This window comes from Ranitomeya variabilis, chromosome 1 (assembly GCF_051348905.1).
Source record: "Ranitomeya variabilis isolate aRanVar5 chromosome 1, aRanVar5.hap1, whole genome shotgun sequence".
In the NCBI taxonomy this organism is placed as follows: Eukaryota; Metazoa; Chordata; class Amphibia; order Anura; family Dendrobatidae; genus Ranitomeya; species Ranitomeya variabilis.
In genome coordinates this window covers 404,956,463-404,975,518 of record NC_135232.1, presented here as the reverse complement: position 1 = coordinate 404,975,518, position 19,056 = coordinate 404,956,463, and the positions used below count along the sequence as shown (strand labels likewise).

The window sequence follows — 19,056 nt, the reverse complement described above, 5'->3', positions numbered from 1 at the left end:
AAAGCTTACATAACCTCCTCGAGTCCAGCTGTATACACCTCAAAAACCTTTTTTACGTTATCCCACACTGTATGGAAATCGGGTATGTCTGGTCCAACAGGTGTGAGTTCAGGCCTCTCCATCTCTCCCCCGGCTGCTGCTTGCCGTTCTTTAATTGACGTGGAAAACACCTCGCATCATCCACACTGCCAGACGAAATCTTGCCGCCTGTGCGCTATGCTTTGCTCTACTGCTGGCGTATGCACACTTTGTTTTCGGCTCTACCCGCAGTAGAGCAAAGCATAGTGATAAGCCGCAATTTCTGTGTGCAGGCGCAAGACTTCCCTTGGCAATGTGGATAACACGAAGCATCTTCCACGTCAATTAAAGGAGGACGGCGAGCAGCAGCCGGGGAGAGGGATGGATAGGCCCACTGGACCAGACTCAATTTCCATACAGGATTTTTGGGGGTTCTATAAGCATTATGGAATGCAGTACAGGCGTTGAGTAAGGTCATAGTTTTAGTTATATGACAATACTGGTGACAAGATCCCTTTAATGAACTTTTGTTTGTGGGAAAACCCCTTTAAGTGCACTTAGATTATCAAAGCACTTCCCAAGCCTCTGCCTCCATTCCCTGCCCATCGCCACCTCCCTTTGCGTGACTGACTTGACAGTTCACTGTGCCATTCATTTTACACTTTTTTTTTATACTGTATAGTAGATAAAAAAGCATCCTAAGGCTACTTTCACACTAGCGTTAACTGCAATCCGCCACAATGCGTCGTTTTGCCGAAAAAACGCATCCTGCAAAAGTGCTTGCAGGATGCGTTTTTTCCCCATAGACTTACATTAAGCGACGTATTGCGACGGATTGACACACGTCACAACCGTCGTGCGACGGTTGCGCCGTGTTGTGGCGGACCGTCGGGACCAAAAAACGCTACATGTAACGTTTTTTGCTCACGACGGTCCGCTTTTTCCGACCGCGCATGCGCGGCCGGAACTCCGCCCCCACCTCCCCGCACCTCACAATGGGGCAGCAGATGCGCTGGAAAAATGCATCCGCTGCCCCCGTTGTGCGGCGGAGACAACGCTAGCGTCGGGAACCTCGGCCCGACGCTAGTGTGAAAGTAGCCTAAGCTGTTTGTACGTGCAGCATGCGAGCTGTCACTGAGTAGTTCCAATCCAGACCTGCACCCTAAACAGCACCTGTGGCTGCATGGTAGCTTTAAAAAAATAAAATAAAACAGTCTGATCTAGGTCTTGAAAGTGAAACAGCCAATGGTATTATTAACCAATTTTCCAGAAACATCATTGTGACCCCCATATGTCACAAAAAACCATAAACATCCTCCTTATAGATCATAGTTAATAGAAGAGAACAAAGGAAGCTTTCTCAAATATATAAAAGCGATAAATTTATTAGTTACAAAAAACACTCATACAAAAAAGACCAATAAAATAGACATGATACAAAAACACATGAACACGTTATCTGTAAATACCCGTGTACAGAACACAAGAGTGTAAAGAAAGACACCAGGATTAATAGAGGAGCGTACCACATAAACCATTAGCTGTACATGTTCTTAATGTGGACCATAACTAAGGTGCTACCAAGCCAAAGTCTCCATGTGTAACTATGAATAAAATACTATGTCTATCACCCTCTGTGTGTCCTATGCCATATGGACACGAGTGGTGAAAGAGCTATAGACCATGCGTTATGTGCACCCTAAGGTCCTAGACACAAAAACCTTGTGGACCCTGGAAACGCTAGTGGTCCTGAAAAAACGGTTATCATATTGAACACATGGGAGGCTGGTCTCACCTGGTATGCGGACGCTCCAGCACGCACCCCGACGCACGTTTCGCTACCTGTAAGTACTTGCTTTATCAAGGGGAATAGTGTCTATTCCCCTTGATAAAGCAAGTACTTACAGGTAGCGAAACGTGCGTCGGGGTGCGTGCTGGAGCGTCCGCATACCAGGTGAGACCAGCCTCCCATGTGTTCGATAACCGTTTTTTCAGGACCACTAGCGTTTCCAGGGTCCACAAGGTTTTTGTGTCTAGGACCTTAGGGTGCACATAACGCATGGTCTATAGCTCTTTCACCACTCGTGTCCATATGGCATAGGACACACAGAGGGTGATAGACATAGTATTTTATTCATAGTTACACATGGAGACTTTGGCTTGGTAGCACCTTAGTTATGGTCCACATTAAGAACATGTACAGCTAATGGTTTATGTGGTACGCTCCTCTATTAATCCTGGTGTCTTTCTTTACACTCTTGTGTTCTGTACACGGGTATTTACAGATAACGTGTTCATGTGTTTTTGTATCATGTCTATTTTATTGGTCTTTTTTGTATGAGTGTTTTTTGTAACTAATAAATTTATCGCTTTTATATATTTGAGAAAGCTTCCTTTGTTCTCTTCTATTAGCCAATGGTATTAGTAGGAATTCAGAAATGCTTCATCTGCAATGTATCAATGTACCCTGACTAGAGAATAGCAAATGGAGAAGATTACACACAGACTCATGAGGACTGGTCTACTGTATCAAATCTGGATGATAAGACGAAACAAGGGTAGATGGAAGGGATCATGTATTATGAGGTATTAAATGGATGTCACATACTGGGATATTTAACAGGGCATTTTGTACATTGTAGTATTGTTGGCAAATGTCATATATTGAGGGAGCTTTTAATGGGGCATGTCATGTACGTGGAGGCATTATATTCGGGATGTTATGAACTGGTGGTATTAGAAGGGGGGTGTCATATGCAGAGTTCTATTGGATGGGAAATGTCATATTAGTGATATATAAAGAATAGCATGTACTAGATGAATTAGGGAATTATTATATGATCTCAAACTGGCATAAATAGAGAGAGAATAGCATGTAATGGGTGTATTAGATAAGTGATACCACGTACTGGTGATATTAGATGAGAAAATCAAGTACGCCAAAGTATTAAATGGGGTATGTCATGTACTGGAGATTTACAGTGATGTCACAATTTGTGACTTGGCCCACCTCCATTTTTTTTCTAATAAGCATGATAAATTTAAGGGGTATGGTCTGAAGACTATATTTAGAATTCTAGTGTGGGGTCTGAAACGTTGGGTGTTTTACCTGTGGCTCCGTCTTCAACGAAGCGGTAGCTGCACAGCCCCAGAGAAGCAACTGAAAACCCTTTGGCCATGTAAATAAAAAGTGCTTGGTAAATTTTTTTAATTGTTGCACAATTTTGCAGATTTGGCCACAAAATAGTGTGGATGCTAACTTTCATATGGTTTGGTGTAGAATGACATCACATGCCCAATGCTTGGATAGCGTTCAGCGTCCTTGTAATTAGAATGAGACAGGTGGATGGGATTTGCTTGGTGTTAAGGCCGTTGGATCAGCGTATTGGAGTAAAAGTAAAACATAACCTTTACTGAAAATCATTCAAATTTCATGACTAACTAAAGTGCCCGTGCAAGGACAAACAACAGACACATTGGTATACGCACACATAAAAAATGTTTGGTCCGTGTGGGACCTGGAGGACTCCCAGTCCTCTCTTCTGTAGTAAGATAACAGTGCTGTTATCCAAAGGCAACAATACCCAAGACACTGTGCCAGTACGCACCAGTTATAGCATAATCGTGTGTGAAATCCACCTACGCACAAACGTAGGAACTATAGTACTGCATGCTCGGTTAATATATCACCAAATGCGGCTGTATTTTAATTCAAACCATGGCAACAGGTTCTATACGTTTGAACCCATGCTAACATACTGCATAAGAAGTGTCTTACCACTTTTAATGATTTTCATTAAAGGTTATGTTTTACTTTTACTCCAATACGCTGATCCTAGTAAACTGAATTGGAAGTAACCATCTGCTATACTTATTATTAGTCATAAGGTCGTTGCCCACCTTTGATGGAACATTGCTCAGATCCCCTACGGCTCCTCAGCAGGTGACAAGGCTAAGGGCTCATACTCACATGCGAGAAACTCAGATGAGGCTTGCACATCAATACCCGGCACTCAGATCGGAGCGTGCGGCCACACAGCAATACAGGCAGCCGCACACTCTGCTTATGAGTGCCGGGTATTGACGTGCGTGACTCATCCAAGTTTCTCGCATGTGAGTATGAGCCCATAGAGAAGATATTGGATACACGTCACTACAACTTAAAGTCAAAAGACTTTATATAAAAAAACAAAAAAAACAACATGTGACAATAAAACGTATTCAAAATTGCATAAAAAATAAAAAAATTGTAGTTACTTACCGATAACGGTATTTCTCTGATCCCATGATGGCACCACGGAGAGAGGGGTCCGCCCCCAGGGACAGGAAACCTACAGGTGAAAAAGGGCGTACCTCTCTCCCACATCAGTTGGTTTACAGAGCCTTATACAGAACTTCAGCTGCAACTTAATATTTACACAAATTAAGCTTAACAATTTTAACTTAACAGAGGCACCGTGACTAAACTAATTATCAATATTATTATAATGTGCACACCTGTGTGTGAAAAGGGAGGGAATATACGGGTGCCATCATGGGATCAGAGAAATACCGTTATCGGTAAGTAACTACAATTTTCTCTATCCCCATGATGGCACCACGGAGAGATTTACATAGATTTGTAACTTTTTAGGGAGGGACCACTGCCTCTAGAACCCTTCGACCAAAGGTGAGATCAGAGGAGGTCAAGTCTAAGCGGTAGTGTTTGAAAAATGTAGACTGGGAAGACCAAGTGGCCGCTCTACATATCTGTTGTATTGAAGCGCCAGCTCTTTCCGCCCAGGATGATGCTACTGCTCTGGTCGAGTGCGCTTTTATATTCTCCGGGATGGCCGCCCCGCTGGATGAGTAGGATAAGGCGATGGCATCTCTTATCCACCTTGCTAGCGTAGCTTTTGACGCTTTCTGTCCTTTCCGTGGACCCTGGAAGCAGACAAACAGAGCCCTATCCTTCCTGCACTCCCTAGTGGCTGACAAGTATTGGAGTAGGCACCTTCTAACATCAAGGGTATGTAGTGTTTTTTCTCCCTCATTCTTGGGGTTGGGACAGAATGAGGGCAGGGAGATCTCTTGTGTCCTGTGAAATTGTGATGCGATTTTTGGGAGGTAAGCCGGGTCTGTTTTTAGAATGACTCTGTCCTCGAGAATTTGAGTGAAGGGAGGACACGCGGACAATGCTTGTATGTCACTAACACGGCGGGCTGAGGTTAGGGCCACTAGGAGTGTTGTTTTTAAAGATAGAATCTTTAGGGGTGCGTCTGCCAGGGGTTCGAAAGGAGATTTGGTTAGCGCATTTAGAACAAGGTTTAGATCCCATGGAGGGGCATTATGCAAAGAAACAGGTCTTGATCTACCTGAGGCTTTGATGAATCTCACGATCCATCGGTTTCTGGCTAAATCATAATTATACAGCGCCCCCAGGGCTGCTACCTGAACCTTTAGTGTACTTGTAGCTAGACCTTTTTCCAAACCCTTTTGCAGGAACTCAAGAATTTTCCCTATTGGGATTTCCCCCCCTGGGTCAGCCCCCGATACAGACATGAATTTTTTCCACACTTTGCCATATATTTTGGTGGTTACGAGTTTCCTACTCTGTAGCAATGTGGACACCAGGTTGGATGAAAACCCCTTGTTGCTTAATAGCTTCCTTTCAAAAGCCAAGCTGTCATATGTAGGCTTTTTACACTGGGGTGACACACTGGGCCCTGGGACAACAGATTTTTTGTGTCTGGTAGAACCCACGGGCTGTCTATGGACATCTTTCTCAGCCAAGAAAACCATATCCTGCGAGGCCAGAATGGAGCTATTATTATCACTGTTGCCCCCTCCTCCCGAATTTTCCTCAAGACTAGGGGAATGAGGGATATTGGAGGGAACGTGTAGGCGAGACGATAGTTCCAGGGGACTGTAAGAGCGTCCAGAGCTACTGGCCCTCCCCGGGGATCGATTGAGCAGAACTTTCTCACTTTCCGGTTTTGATAGTCCGCGAATAGGTCTATTTCTGGCTCTCCCCAACGCCTCACTATTTGGTTGAACACCGACTGTTTCAGCTCCCACTCCCCCTGTTTCAAGCGGGTTCTGCTGAGGAAGTCTGCGGTCTGGTTTTCTGAACCCTTTATGTAAAGGGCTGTTAGGGACTTCAGATTGTGTTCTGCGATATGAAAGATGGATCGGGTTTCTTCCATCAGTGTTTGCGACCTGGTACCCCCTTGGTGGTTTAGGTATGCCACCACTACCTGATTGTCTGAGAAGACTTTTACGTGGTAGGAGCGGAGGAGTTTTAGGAAGTGTGTTAGGGCGAGTTTTACCGCTAGCAGTTCTTTCATGTTTGATGAGGTTAGCTCTTGATTTTTGCTCCAGTTTCCTTGTGCCACCTGACCGTCTACATGAGCACCCCACCCCCAGGGGCTTGCATCCGTCGTCAGGATTTTTTCTATCGGCAGTGCCCAAGGAACCCCCTTGGTAAAATTTATCAGGTCCGCCCACCACTGTAGGGAGTGTATCGTAGTTGGTGATATACTTAACTGCCCGTCTAAATTTCCTCCCGGACACAGGTTTGAACTTAAAGTCTCCCATTGTAAGTCCCGGGAATGGCACTGTGCCCACTGTACGGCCGGGATACAGGCTGTCATGGAGCCCAGCAGGGACATGGCTTTCCTGAGCGTGGTGACTGGAGATGCTGACAAGTGCACCGCAGCCTGTGTCATTTTTTGAATCTTCCCCTGAGGAAGATAGCACACTTGTGTGGTTGAGTCGAGGACTATCCCTAAGTACTCCTGTACCTGTGATGGGACCACTTTTGATTTGGTAAGGTTCAACAGCCAACCTAGGCTTGACAGAGAAGTCATAACCAAATCCAACTGTTGTTTGCAGTGATGGAATGATGTCCCTGCTACCAGGAGGTCGTCTAGGTAGGGAACTATCAGGACATTCTGTTCCCGTATATGGGCCATCACTTCCGACATTATTTTCGTGAATACTCGGGGTGCGATAGCTAACCCAAATGGGAGGGCCCGAAACTGATAATGTTTCACCTCCCCCTGGATATTCACTGCTAGCCGGAGGTACTTTTGATGATCCTTGTGGATCGGTACATGATAATATGCATCTCGTAGATCTAGAACAGTCATGAAACACCTGGGAAAGAGTATTTTTACGCAAGATTTTATTGTCTCCATTTTGAAGTGTGGGATCTCGAGAAAACTGTTTAATTTTTTGAGATTTATTATCGTCCTGTATGATCCGTCTGGCTTTTTTCGGAGGAAGAGGGGAGAGTAGAAGCCCATGCCTCTTTCCTGGTGTGGGACTTCCTGTAAGACTCCCTTCTGAACTAGGCCTAGAATTTCTTCCTGGAGAGCCGACTGTTCTTGAGACTGTCTCTGTGGTGTCACCATGAAGAGGTTGATGGGGGGAATGCGGAACTTTAGCTTGAGACCTTCTCGTACTATGCCTAGTATCCAGGGACTGCTTGAAATTTTTTCCCAGGCTGGAAGAAACCCGGTCAGTCTCCCGCCAACCTGGGGGACACCTTCATTGAGTTTTTTTATTATCGGGAGTGGGTTTGTTGAATAGAAAACCTCTGGTTTTGTTTCTTTTGTCCTCCCATGTTTCTTTGTTCCCTTTCGGAGGTTTTCTCCGCATGAATTTTTTATTCCGAAAGGAACGTCTGTAAGACTGGTTGGAGAAACCAGGGAAAGATTTTTTCTTGTCCTCGGCTTTCTCGAGGATATCATCTAGCGTTGCGCCGAACAAGAATTCACCCTCACAGGGTATTGAACACAGTCTTGTTTTTGCCTGAAGGTCCCCTGGCCAACATTTTAGCCACAGAGCACGTCTTGCGGCGTTTGAGAAGGCGGCAGCCCTGGCTGCTAGTCTGGCCGAATCTACAGATGCATCCGCCAAAAAAGCTGCTGCACCTTTCATTACGGACACTGATTTTTGAATTGTGTCTCTTGAGACTTTCTCCTTTAATTGGGAATCCAAGTGCTCGAGCCACACCATTAGCGCGCGGGCCGTGCAGGTGGCTGCGACAGCTGGTTTAAGCCCGCCTCCTGCTGCTTCCCAGGAGTTTTTTAGGAAAGTCTCGGCTTTTTTGTCCATCGGGTCTTTTAGGGTACCCATGTCCTCAAAAGGCAGGGCAAACTTTTTTGAGGCCTTTGCTATGGCCACATCTAACTTTGGTGCCTTACTCCAGGATGAGCAGGCTGGGTCATCAAACGGGTACTTCCTTTTGGGGGTCAGGAGAGCTTTTTTGTCTGGCTTTTTCCATTCTCTTTTGATTAGAGAGTGAATTTTCTCATTTACGGGAAATGCTCTTTTCCTTTTTTGTTCCAGACCGCTGAACATTATGTCCTGCGCTGTTCTTTTAGGTCGCTCATCTACTAGCCCCATTGTTGTTCTGACCGCTTTTACCAAAGCGTCTGTTTCCTCGATAGGGAAGCAACTGCGCCCCCCCTCTGAGGATACTGAAGAGGTGTCAGAGGCTGATGAATTATTCGAGTCTGATAACTCGCTTTTCGACTCGTCCGCACTAGACTCAGGGAACTCGGGACTTTTTATATGTTTTTTCTTTGCGGTTTTAATGCCTTTAATGGCACTTTCTACCTGGCTTTTTATCAATGACTTTAATTCTGAGGTAAATGATGGGGTTTCCTCCTGAATCGTCTTTTTTATACAGTCGCTGCATAGTCTCTTCTCCCAGGAGGAAGGCAGCTCGTCTGAACATATGGCACATTCCCTGTGCTTAGTTTTGCCTGTACTTTTTCTCCCCTAGGAAAAAAGAGTAACCCGGTATTAAACTCAGCACTTTCACGTAGATCACTCACCCCCTGTGGATCAGAGATACCGTCTCAGGCCTGGGGACCGTATCCGCTGGAATCGCCGCCGGTCGTGTGGTTTTTGCAGACCCCCGACTGCGTTGAGACTCTGATCGTCCGCTGCTACTGCGCTGTACAGAGGAAGCGTTTCCTTTTCGCTGATGCTGTGAGTGCAGACGCCGCTGCACTTGTGTCTGCTCAGGCAATCGCTGGACAGCTTCCTGCATAACCTGCTCCTCGTTTTCGCTCATAGTGGCCTCCGCACTGTCTGGTGCACTGGAGTTTTGAATTTGCCACACTTTCCGTTTGCTAGGCGCTTCTTTTATTGTATTGTGCCGGCGACACCGGAAGTGACGGTCCGTGCATGCGCCCGCCCAACTTCCGGTTCCAGCCTCACATGAGGGGATGTAAACGCTGGGGCACCGGCGCGCGCGCACTAGCGTTCCGTTGCGCACTAACGTTCAGTTGTCGCCGGTAATGGCGTCGGCGAGCGCGCACTAGCGTTCAGTTGTCGGCGCTTTTCCAGCGCTTGCTGTCGGCGCCTGCACCTGACTTGGCGGTGATGGCGCCGGCGTCTCTGCCCACGGGTGTCTCCCCGAACTCAGCTGGGCTTTATGGAAGATAGCCGCCGCTACCTCCATGTTATTTGTAGAGCCCTACGGTGACCGCCGTCACCCGCTCCTTCATCCCCCCTTTTTTTTTTTTTTTTTGAGGAAGGCAGACTTGTTCCTTTCACTGCCTTCCCTCCACTCACCCATGAGGCCCGCCGACCTCTGTGGTGGTGCTTCAGGCAAGGGAGAAAAAGAGGGGAAAAAACCGCTTGATCCAGCCGTAACAGGGCGCCCCCTGTTATGAAGTCGACTGTACCAGCTCCTGGAATCCCACGAAGATCCTTCAGGTACGTGCTGTAGGTTCCCCGTCAGGGACAGGAAACCAACTGATGTGGGAGAGAGGTACGCCCTTTTTCACCTGTAGGTTTCCTGTCCCTGGGGGCGGACCCCTCTCTCCGTGGTGCCATCATGGGGATAGAGAAAAAAAGGTTCTATGCACACGTCGACTATTTCGTGAGGTTTTTACCTTAGTATTTATAAGCCAAAACCAGGAGTGGAATAGTCAGTGCAAAAGTATAAGAATGTTTTATCGCATAGCACTCGGCCATGTTATACGGTAGTAGTGTGAATCCGTCCCAATAGAAACACATAACCACTTCTGTATTTATCACCCTCTCCTGGTTTTGGCTTACAGATACTGAGCTTAAAACTGACCAAACACTCAACATGTGGCCTAATACTGAAAACTACATTAAAAGCCACAAGTAGTTCTGCCATAGATTTTCTAAAAAAAACAACAAAAAAAAAACAACTGTCTGAACATACCCAAAAGTGTAGAGACTACAGGCCTTGTTAGTTGGTAAGTTCCCTCTGTGGGTAACATCAATAACTTACCACTCCAGAATATTCTAATTCTATGAACATTACTCATTATCTGTCTACAGCTGATATCAGGGAGCAAGTGAAGGGCTCATATTCCTTCTCTGTACCACACACACAGGGGAATGGAGTGCAGTCTGCAAGTCAATGAAAACAGCTAAACATCAAAAAGCATTTTAACCACTTCACCCCCGGCCATTTTCCATTTTTTCCTCCCCTTCCTCCAAGAGCTATAACTATTTTTTTTATCATGAAGGCTTGTTTTTTTTGCAGGACGAGTTGGACTTTTGAATGACACTTGATTTTACCATATATTGTACGGAAAAACAGGAAAAAAATGGAGTGCAGTGAAATTGAAAAAAAAAAAAAGAGTGCAATTGCACAATTGTTTTTATATTTACCATGTCTCCTATAATGGTAAAACAGACCTGATAATATGATACACCATGTCTGTACGAGTGCACAGGTAACAAACATGTATAGTTTCATTATTATTTCAGTGGTGAAAAAAAAAATTTTCGAAAATTTTTTTTTGCTTGTCGCCATTTTCTTAGACTCTTAACATTTTCATTTTTCGGGATCTGGGGCTGAGTGAGGGCTCAGTTTTTGCATCCTGAGCTGACATTTTTACTCATACCATTTGGGGGTAGATACAATGTTTTAATCCCGATATTGCTTTTTATTGAAATGTTGGGGGGACCAAAAAAATAAATAAATAATTGTGGCGTTTTGATTTTTTTCTAGTTATGCCGTTTACCGATCATATTTATTTTAGGTTTTGATAGATTGGACATTTCTGGACGCAGCAATATCAAATGTGTATTTTTTTTTATTGTATTTTTCAATGGGCATAATGGGGGTGATTTGAACTTGTGTTTTTTTGTTTACTTTCATATTTTTAAAAACTTTCTCTTTTTACTTTATTTAATAGTCCCCCTAGGAGGTTTGAAACGGCGATCATCCGATAGCCTGTACTATACATACAGTGAAGGAAATAATTATCTGATCCCTTGCTGATTTTGTGAGTCTACCCCCTGACAAAGACATGAACAGTCTATAATTTTAAGGATAGGTTAATTTTAACATTGAGAGATAGAATATCAAAAATAAAATCCAGAAAATCACATTGTATAAATTTATTTGCATTTTGCAGTAAGAAATAAGTATTTGATCCCTCTGCCAAACGTAATACTTGGTGGTAAAACCCTTGTTGGCAAGCACAGCAGTCAGACGTTTTTATAGTTGATGATGAGGTTTGCGCACATGTCGGGAGGAATTTTGGTCCACTCCTCTTTGCAGATCATCTCTAAATCATTAAGATTTTGAGGCCATCGCTTGGCAACTCGGAACTTCAAAACCCTCCGTAAGTTTTCTATGGGATTAAGGTCTGGAGACTGGCTAGGCCACGCCATGACCTTAATGTGCTTCTTTTTGAGCCACTCCTTTGTTGTTTTTGCAGTATGTTTTGGGTCATTGTCTTGCTGGAAGACTCAGCCACGACCCATTTTTAATGACCTGACGGAGGGAAGGAGGTTGTCACTCAGGATGTTACGATACATGGCTCCATCCATTCTCCCATTGATGCGGTGAAGTAGTCCTGTGCCCTTAGCAGAGAAACACCCCCACAACATAATGTTTCCAATGCCATGCTTGACAGTGGGGACGGTGTTCTTTGGGTCATAGGCAGCATTTCTCTTCCTCCAAACACAGCGAGTGGAGTTAATGCCAAAGACCTCAATTTTTGTCTCAACTAACCACTGCATTCTCCCAATCACTCACAGAATCATCCACGTGTTCATTGGCAAACTTCAGACAGGCCTGCACATGTGCCTCCTTGAGTAGTGGGGACCTTGAGGGCACTGCAGGATGTTAAACCTTTACGGCGTAATGTGTTAGCAATGGTTTTCTTAGTGACTGTGGTCCCAGCTGCCTTGAGATCATTAACAAGCTCCCCCCATGTAGTTTTAGGCTGATCTCTCCCCTTCCTCATGATCAAGGATACAAAGGTGAGATTTAGCATGGTGCCCCAGATCGATGTCGATTGACAGCCATTTTTTTTATTTCTTCCATTTTCTTACTATTGCACCAACAGTTGTCTCTTTCTCACACAGCGTCTTACTTATGGTTTTGTAGCCCACTCCAGCATGGTGCAGGTGTATGATCTTGTCCCTGACATCCTTATAAAGCTATTTGGTCTTGCCCATGTTGTAGAGGTTAGCGCCTGGCTCATTGAGTTTCTGGACAGGAGTCTTTCATAAAGGTGACTATGTAAGACAACTGTCTTTAATGCAGGTAACGAGTTGATTAGCAGCGTCTAACTGGTCTGTAGGTGCCAGAACTCTTAATGGTTGGTAGGGGATCAAATACTTATTTCTCACTGCAAAATGCACATGTATATAACTTATCCAATGTGATTTTCTGGATTTTATTTTTGATATGCTCTCAATGTTAAAATTAACCTACCCTTAAAATTATGGACTCTTCATGTCTTTGTCAGTGGGTAAACTTACAAAATCAGCAAGGGATTAAATAATTATTTCCTTCACAGTAGCAGTTCTTCAGCACTGATATCTATAGCAAAAACCTCGATCTATTATCGTAATGCCGGCATTCACAGGAGGATCGTAATGACACACACGGAGTTCATCAGCAGACCCTTGGCTGTTATGACAACCCATCGGTGTCCCGCGACCACTTCTCAATGTGCCGATGGATGGGATGAATGACACGCTTCTGACCAGAACGTGTTAAAGCCCAGTCATTTATTGGCAACAGGATTTAACTGGTTAACAGCCATAGGCAGAGCACTGCTCCACCTGAGAATGCTAAAGGCACATGATGACTAATTAAATCAGTCATCATGCGTGGTGAAAGATGTGGGCTCAGCGTGTGAAGCCTCACCAATGGAAGTGAGAAGGGGTTAAATCATAGATTAAAAGCTTAGAGGAAATATACTTATTTAATTATTGATCAAACATCATCTCAGCAGAGTATCTGTCAGCAGGATTTTATACCCCAAAATTATTGAGAGCTACATGCACATATAAAAGATAAATCCAGCAATACATTTACATGACCAGTCTGTTCCTCAGTTTTCATATATAAACGAAGATGTGAAACTAAAGCCTCTGTCACTGCAGCTCTATTCTCTGCCTTCTGCTTGAGTGACAGCACCTTTGCTTAAGGAATGTGCACACGTTGTGGATTTTGCTGCAGATCCGCAGCAGATTGGCCGCTGCGGATTCGCAGCAGTTTTCCCTGAGTTTACAGTACCATGTAAACCTATGGAAAACAAAATCCGCAGTGTACATGCTGCGGAAAAAAAAGCGTGGAAACGTAGCGCTGCTTATTCCGCAGCATGTCAATTCTTTGTGCGGATTCCACAGCGGTTTACACCTGCTCCTTAATAGGAATCCGCAGGTGTAAAACCACAGGTGGAATCCGCACAAAATACGCAAAGAAATTGCGGTAAATCTGCAGTGTGGTTCACCTGCGGATTCAGCAAAATCAGTCCGAAAATTATCCGCACCACTTTCCGCAACGTGTGCACGTGGCCTAATACAGCATAGAGGCAGATAGTTCAGCAGGAGGAGGTGGTGCTAGGCAAGGAATAGAGCCGCAGTGACAGAGGTTTCAAATCTACAGCCTCATTTGCATGTCTGATTTCTCAGTGATGGAGGAATGGATTGGTCATGTAAAGGTACAGCTGGACTTGCCTTTGGAAGAGCTACATGAATACAGAATATAGTTTGGGAGGTGAAATCGTGCTGACAATTTCCCTTAAAAAGAAACTCCACTCTCATCCCAAGCCAAGATGTGTGGCTGTCAACCTCATGATAATTTTTAACCATTTTGTCTGAGGCTTGTAGGCCTACAAAGAAGTCAAACCACACCCATGAGGATTACAGAAAAGAACAATATGTCTAAGTAACATAGTACAGTCAAACTAATTTTCAAAAACACAATTTAACATTTCTGGGTCTATAAACTAATATACGGTAAATTATTTTACATTTAAAACTTGGATTTTCCACAAAAACTCTTTACTCTAATAAACCTGAAAACTTATAAAAATCCAACTACTGTTTTACATGTGTCAGAACAAAGTCAAAGTAACCAAATACTGAGCAGTATAGTGATTACAGAACCATAACATGCTGAAATGCGAGGAGGCGGCAAACCATACTATGCCAGATGCTTCTCATTAATTGGGCACATTGGAAAGGAATTAAAAAAAAAAAACCTTTACTGACGGGAGAGATAAGATGAATACAATAAGCATCGTGCCCTGTACAATTACCATTGATGGACCGCCATCTCCGAACAATGCAAGGCCACGTGAAATACGATGAAAACAAAAACTGATCAATTCTTACAGACATTAAAATTAGAAGTAGACCATTTGCCACTATTTCAAAGAAATTCTGTTGTGGTTAACTAACAACCATTGACATTAATCATCCTTGACGCGTAAAATTAACATTTATCAAGTCGTATTAACATTACTAAAAAGAAGTTTGTTGCTTTCTTTTACTTAATCAGGCCATCAAGTAAGATTTCTAGCAAATTTCATAGTGAATCCACGAGTAGGATAGTAAACTGGATCATTAGCAGTTAAACATGGCATCCGTACACTGGCATTACGCATAGGGCCTTGCTGACATTTCCAGCACGCATTGTTCATAAAGCGAGTCACATGGCGGAGGCAGCCACAGCTTAGTGGCTTCTGCAGCTTGTGGGCAGAGTACTGCCTTCTGGTTTAGCCACCGAAACAAAAATCCAGAGGGGTTAATCTTAAAACTGAAGGTTCCGACACAAGATTATTGTATAATGGTAGTTAGCAATGCAGTATTTATTGAATGTCTGAAATCACATTGTAACAATGTGTGATTTCCAAGCTTTTACGGATGTATCTTTATGTTATACAAACACAGACACACTATAAACTGATACTTTAGTCATAGCGTATCCAGAAACGTTAATTGAGAGCAAATAAAATAATAATAACACTTAATAGTAATGTTTACTAAGTAACTTAAATTGCTAGTTCAAGGTTTGAGCAGTCAGACTTTTACCTCACAGCCGCCCCTTCCATGTAGCTTTCTTGGTAATTGACTGTGGCATGAGTGGGCAGCCTCAAACACCGATGCCATGCGAACACTACGGATGGGGTACTTTAATAGCTTGTTAGTCTGTGTTAATAAGACTACGTTTAAATGAGCATGATTTCTTATGTTCCACGGTGACTACCTTTGTAGCCTTAGCCAACGAAACTACACATCAGAGACACAAAAGTGAATGCTTTACAGGCCTCTAGCTGTCCGCTAGGAAAGTACTTGTGTGTCTGCATGCCAAGTTACGTCTTCTAGGCCTTTCCAGAAGGAAGTAGAACAGTAGACATCTAGCATTCACTGATGGAGGTTAATTCTTGTTATTGAATCAATTTAAAAGCCAAGAAAATAGAAATACAAAAGAGAAGTTAAAAAAAAAAAAAAAAATGATGTCACAGACAAGACGTTAACAAAGCTCAGTAACCTAGGAATTCGGCAAAGCTGTCTGATACAGCCTGAGTAAAATCCAATGCATACGTTGAAACGAGGATGCAGTTTTTTTTTTTTTGTCTATAGTTACGAAAACAATGCAAAAAAAGAGGGGATGAGCAGTGATATATTTTAATCTGCATCATCAGTGAAGGAAGTCCTACTTTTACTATGCCACAATGATACATAATGGCATCCTAGCCACATATGTAAGCTAGGATAAATGCAAGGTCTCTGAAATAACATGGGGAACTCAACGAGAAATGGTGAACAAGGCACAGGTGCCAGGGAGGCAAGGGTTAATGCAGTGTCCGCCTACTTTACAGTGAAGGAATGCAGGTTGAAAGGGTTCTCTGGCCTAGGTAAATAGGGTTTATTTAAGGGAGTGAACAACCAGCTTAAACTTTGTATTGTAGCATAAGTTTCAATCCATCAATGGGTTGTATCAGTATTGTGGGGATCGTGTGAAGGGGTATTGATGACTTGTAGCAGTATATTGTGAGGATCTTGTGAGGGGGGGATCGATGACTTGTAGCAGTATATTGTGGGGATCGAGTGAGGGGGTATCGATGACTTGAAGCAGTATATTGTGGGGATCGAGTGAGGGGGTGTCGATGAGTCGTATCAGCATATTGTGGGGATCGAGTGAGGGGGTGTCGATGAGTCGTATCAGTATATTGTGGGGATCGAGTGAGGGGGTGTCTGAGTCGTAGCAGTATATTGTGGGGATCGAGTGAGGGGGTGTCTGAGTCGTAGCAGTATATTGTGGGGATCGAGTGAGGGGGTGTCGATGAGTCGTATCAGTATATTGTGGGGATCGAGTGAGGGGGTGTCGATGAGTCATATCAGTATATTGTGGGGATCGAGTGAGGGGGTGTCTGAGTTGTAGCAGTATATTGTGGGGATCGAGTGACAGGGTGTCTGAGTCGTAGCAGTATATTGTGGGGATCGAGTGAGGGGGTGTCTGAGTCGTAGCAGTATATTGTGGGGATCGAGTGAGGGGGTGTCGATGAGTCGTATCAGCATATTGTGGGGATCGAGTGAGGGGGTGTCGATGAGTCGTAGCAGTATATTGTGGGGATCGAGTGAGGGGGTGTCTGAGTCGTAGCAGTATATTGTGGGGATCGAGTGAGGGGGTGTCTGAGTCGTAGCAGTATATTGTGGGGATCGAGTGAGGGGGTGTCGATGAGTCATATCAGTATATTGTGGGGATCGAGTGAGGGGGTGTCTGAGTTGTAGCAGTATATTGTGGGGATCGAGTGACAGGGTGTCTGAGTCGTAGCAGTATATTGTGGGGATCGAGTGAGGGGGTGTCTGAGTCGTAGCAGTATATTGTGGGGATCGAGTGAGGGGGTGTCGATGAGTCGTATCAGCATATTGTGGGGATCGAGTGAGGGGGTGTCGATGAGTCGTAGCAGTATATTGTGGGGATCGAGTGAGGGGGTGTCTGAGTCGTAGCAGTATATTGTGGGGATCGAGTGAGGGGGTGTCTGAGTCGTAGCAGCATATTGTGGGGATCGAGTGAGGGGGTGTCGATGAGTCGTATCAGTATATTGTGGGGATCGAGTGAGGGGGTGTCGATGAGTTGTAGCAGTATATTGTGGGGGTCGAGTGAGGGGGTGTCGATGAGTTGTAGCAGTATATTGTGGGGATCAAATGAGGGGGTATCAAGTTGTAGCAGTATACTGTGGGGATCGAGAGGGGGGTGTCGATGAGTTGTAGCAGTATATTGTGGGGATCGAATGAGGGGGTATCAATGAGTTGTAGCACTATATTGTGGGGATCGAGTGGGGGTGTCGATGAGTTGTAGCAGTATATTGTGGGGACCTTGTGAGGGAGTAAGGATATACACGCACAGCGTCCAGCGATTGGATATGAGTGTTTATTCCATGTCCACAGATGTACCGCATGTCCTCCATCCTTAGTGCCAGTCGCCCACAATATCAGTACGTGAAACAATGTGATATTTTACAAAGTTGGCGTATTCCTTGCACTTGGAATACACTTTATGTACCTTTTTGCAGAGACCCGGGTGTAATGCAATGAGTGCACGTAGTGATGTCGGTGCACGGTGTCATGTGCTACCGCCTGCCATTGTTTACCTGTTTGCCCCGGTAGAAGAGTCGCTGGCGGTCTGGGGTCACGTTAAAACTCTCCTGGATCTTTAACCTTAACCCCTCAATCTTGGTGAGCCTGGAGAGGTCATCGATGGTGCGGGTCTCTGTTCCGTCAATGGTCCTCACCTGGATCCACATCTTTCACACACTCACCGAGCTGTTGGACGAAATAGACAGAAATCACCTCTCTGGACGGTCCCCGTGCCTGCTCTTCGGAGTAATGTCACTGGCTAATGCATTAGAGTTGGCAATGACAGGCACAGCACCACAACAAAGGAGCAGCGCAGGCTGCACGGACAGAGCAGGCGCTGCAGAGGAGAGGTGCGCCGCGCACCACTAGCACCAGCCTGCTGCTGCTATTATTATTATTAGTGCCAGTGCTGGAAGCGGCGGGCAGCCATGTCTGAGCGGCTCTGGGAGTGTTTACTAGGAGCTGCTGCTCTCACATGGGGGTCACGGCGCCAAGCTGAAATCTCGCGTAATGAAAGCGAGGCCGGGGCCGGCCCCCAGCACACATGCAGGCAGAGGCAGCGAGCACTGGGCTTCTCCCCGCCCCGTTCCCGGTGCATGAGTCCTGTCCCTCGGCTTCTGTCTGCGCAGCGTGTCGTCGCCTCCTCCTCTCACTGAGTAGTACGCGAGCGCCACTGCAGCAGGAGGCCTGACGAATAGTCCTGTCATGGGCTCACATTTTGGGGCAGCCTGAGGGGAATTCTACCACAGGCGCCAGTACACTGTCAGGGACCCAGTATGTCGTGTACCGCATGTCCAATATGGTGCGGACACCGAGCTGGTCAGTGCGCTGCCATGTCGCCTCAGAAAGGCACAATGCTTCTGTAAAGGCCACCATGCGGAAAGAGGCAATACAGAGTGCGAAGACACCGAATGCTTGCCCAGCGCTGTTTTACTTTTTCCAATGCAAAATTGGCTGTAATTGAGATAGGGCTCCATGTCATGTTTGGAGACCCTCTGATGTGCCTAAACAGTGGAAACTCCCCAATTCTAACTCCAACCCTAACCCCAACACACCCCTAATCCCAACCCTAACCATAGCCACACCCCGAACCCTAACCACACCCCTAAGGCTACTTTCACACTAGCGTCGTTTTGCATACGTCGCAATGCAACGTTTAGGAGA

At 45.1% G+C, this 19,056-nt stretch overlaps 1 protein-coding gene across 1 annotated transcript in view; it reads right to left on the bottom strand.

Annotated features, from left to right (window-relative positions):
- UHRF2 (ubiquitin like with PHD and ring finger domains 2) overlaps window positions 1-18,530 on the bottom strand; it is a 138,309-nt gene extending 119,779 nt beyond the window's left edge. The window contains exon 1 of the mRNA XM_077249183.1: window positions 17,907-18,530. Coding sequence (XP_077105298.1) covers window positions 17,907-18,059 — 153 coding nt within the window. The 5' untranslated portion in view covers window positions 18,060-18,530. The remainder of the gene's footprint in view (window positions 1-17,906) is intronic.
- Window positions 18,531-19,056: the final 526 nt, after the last annotated feature.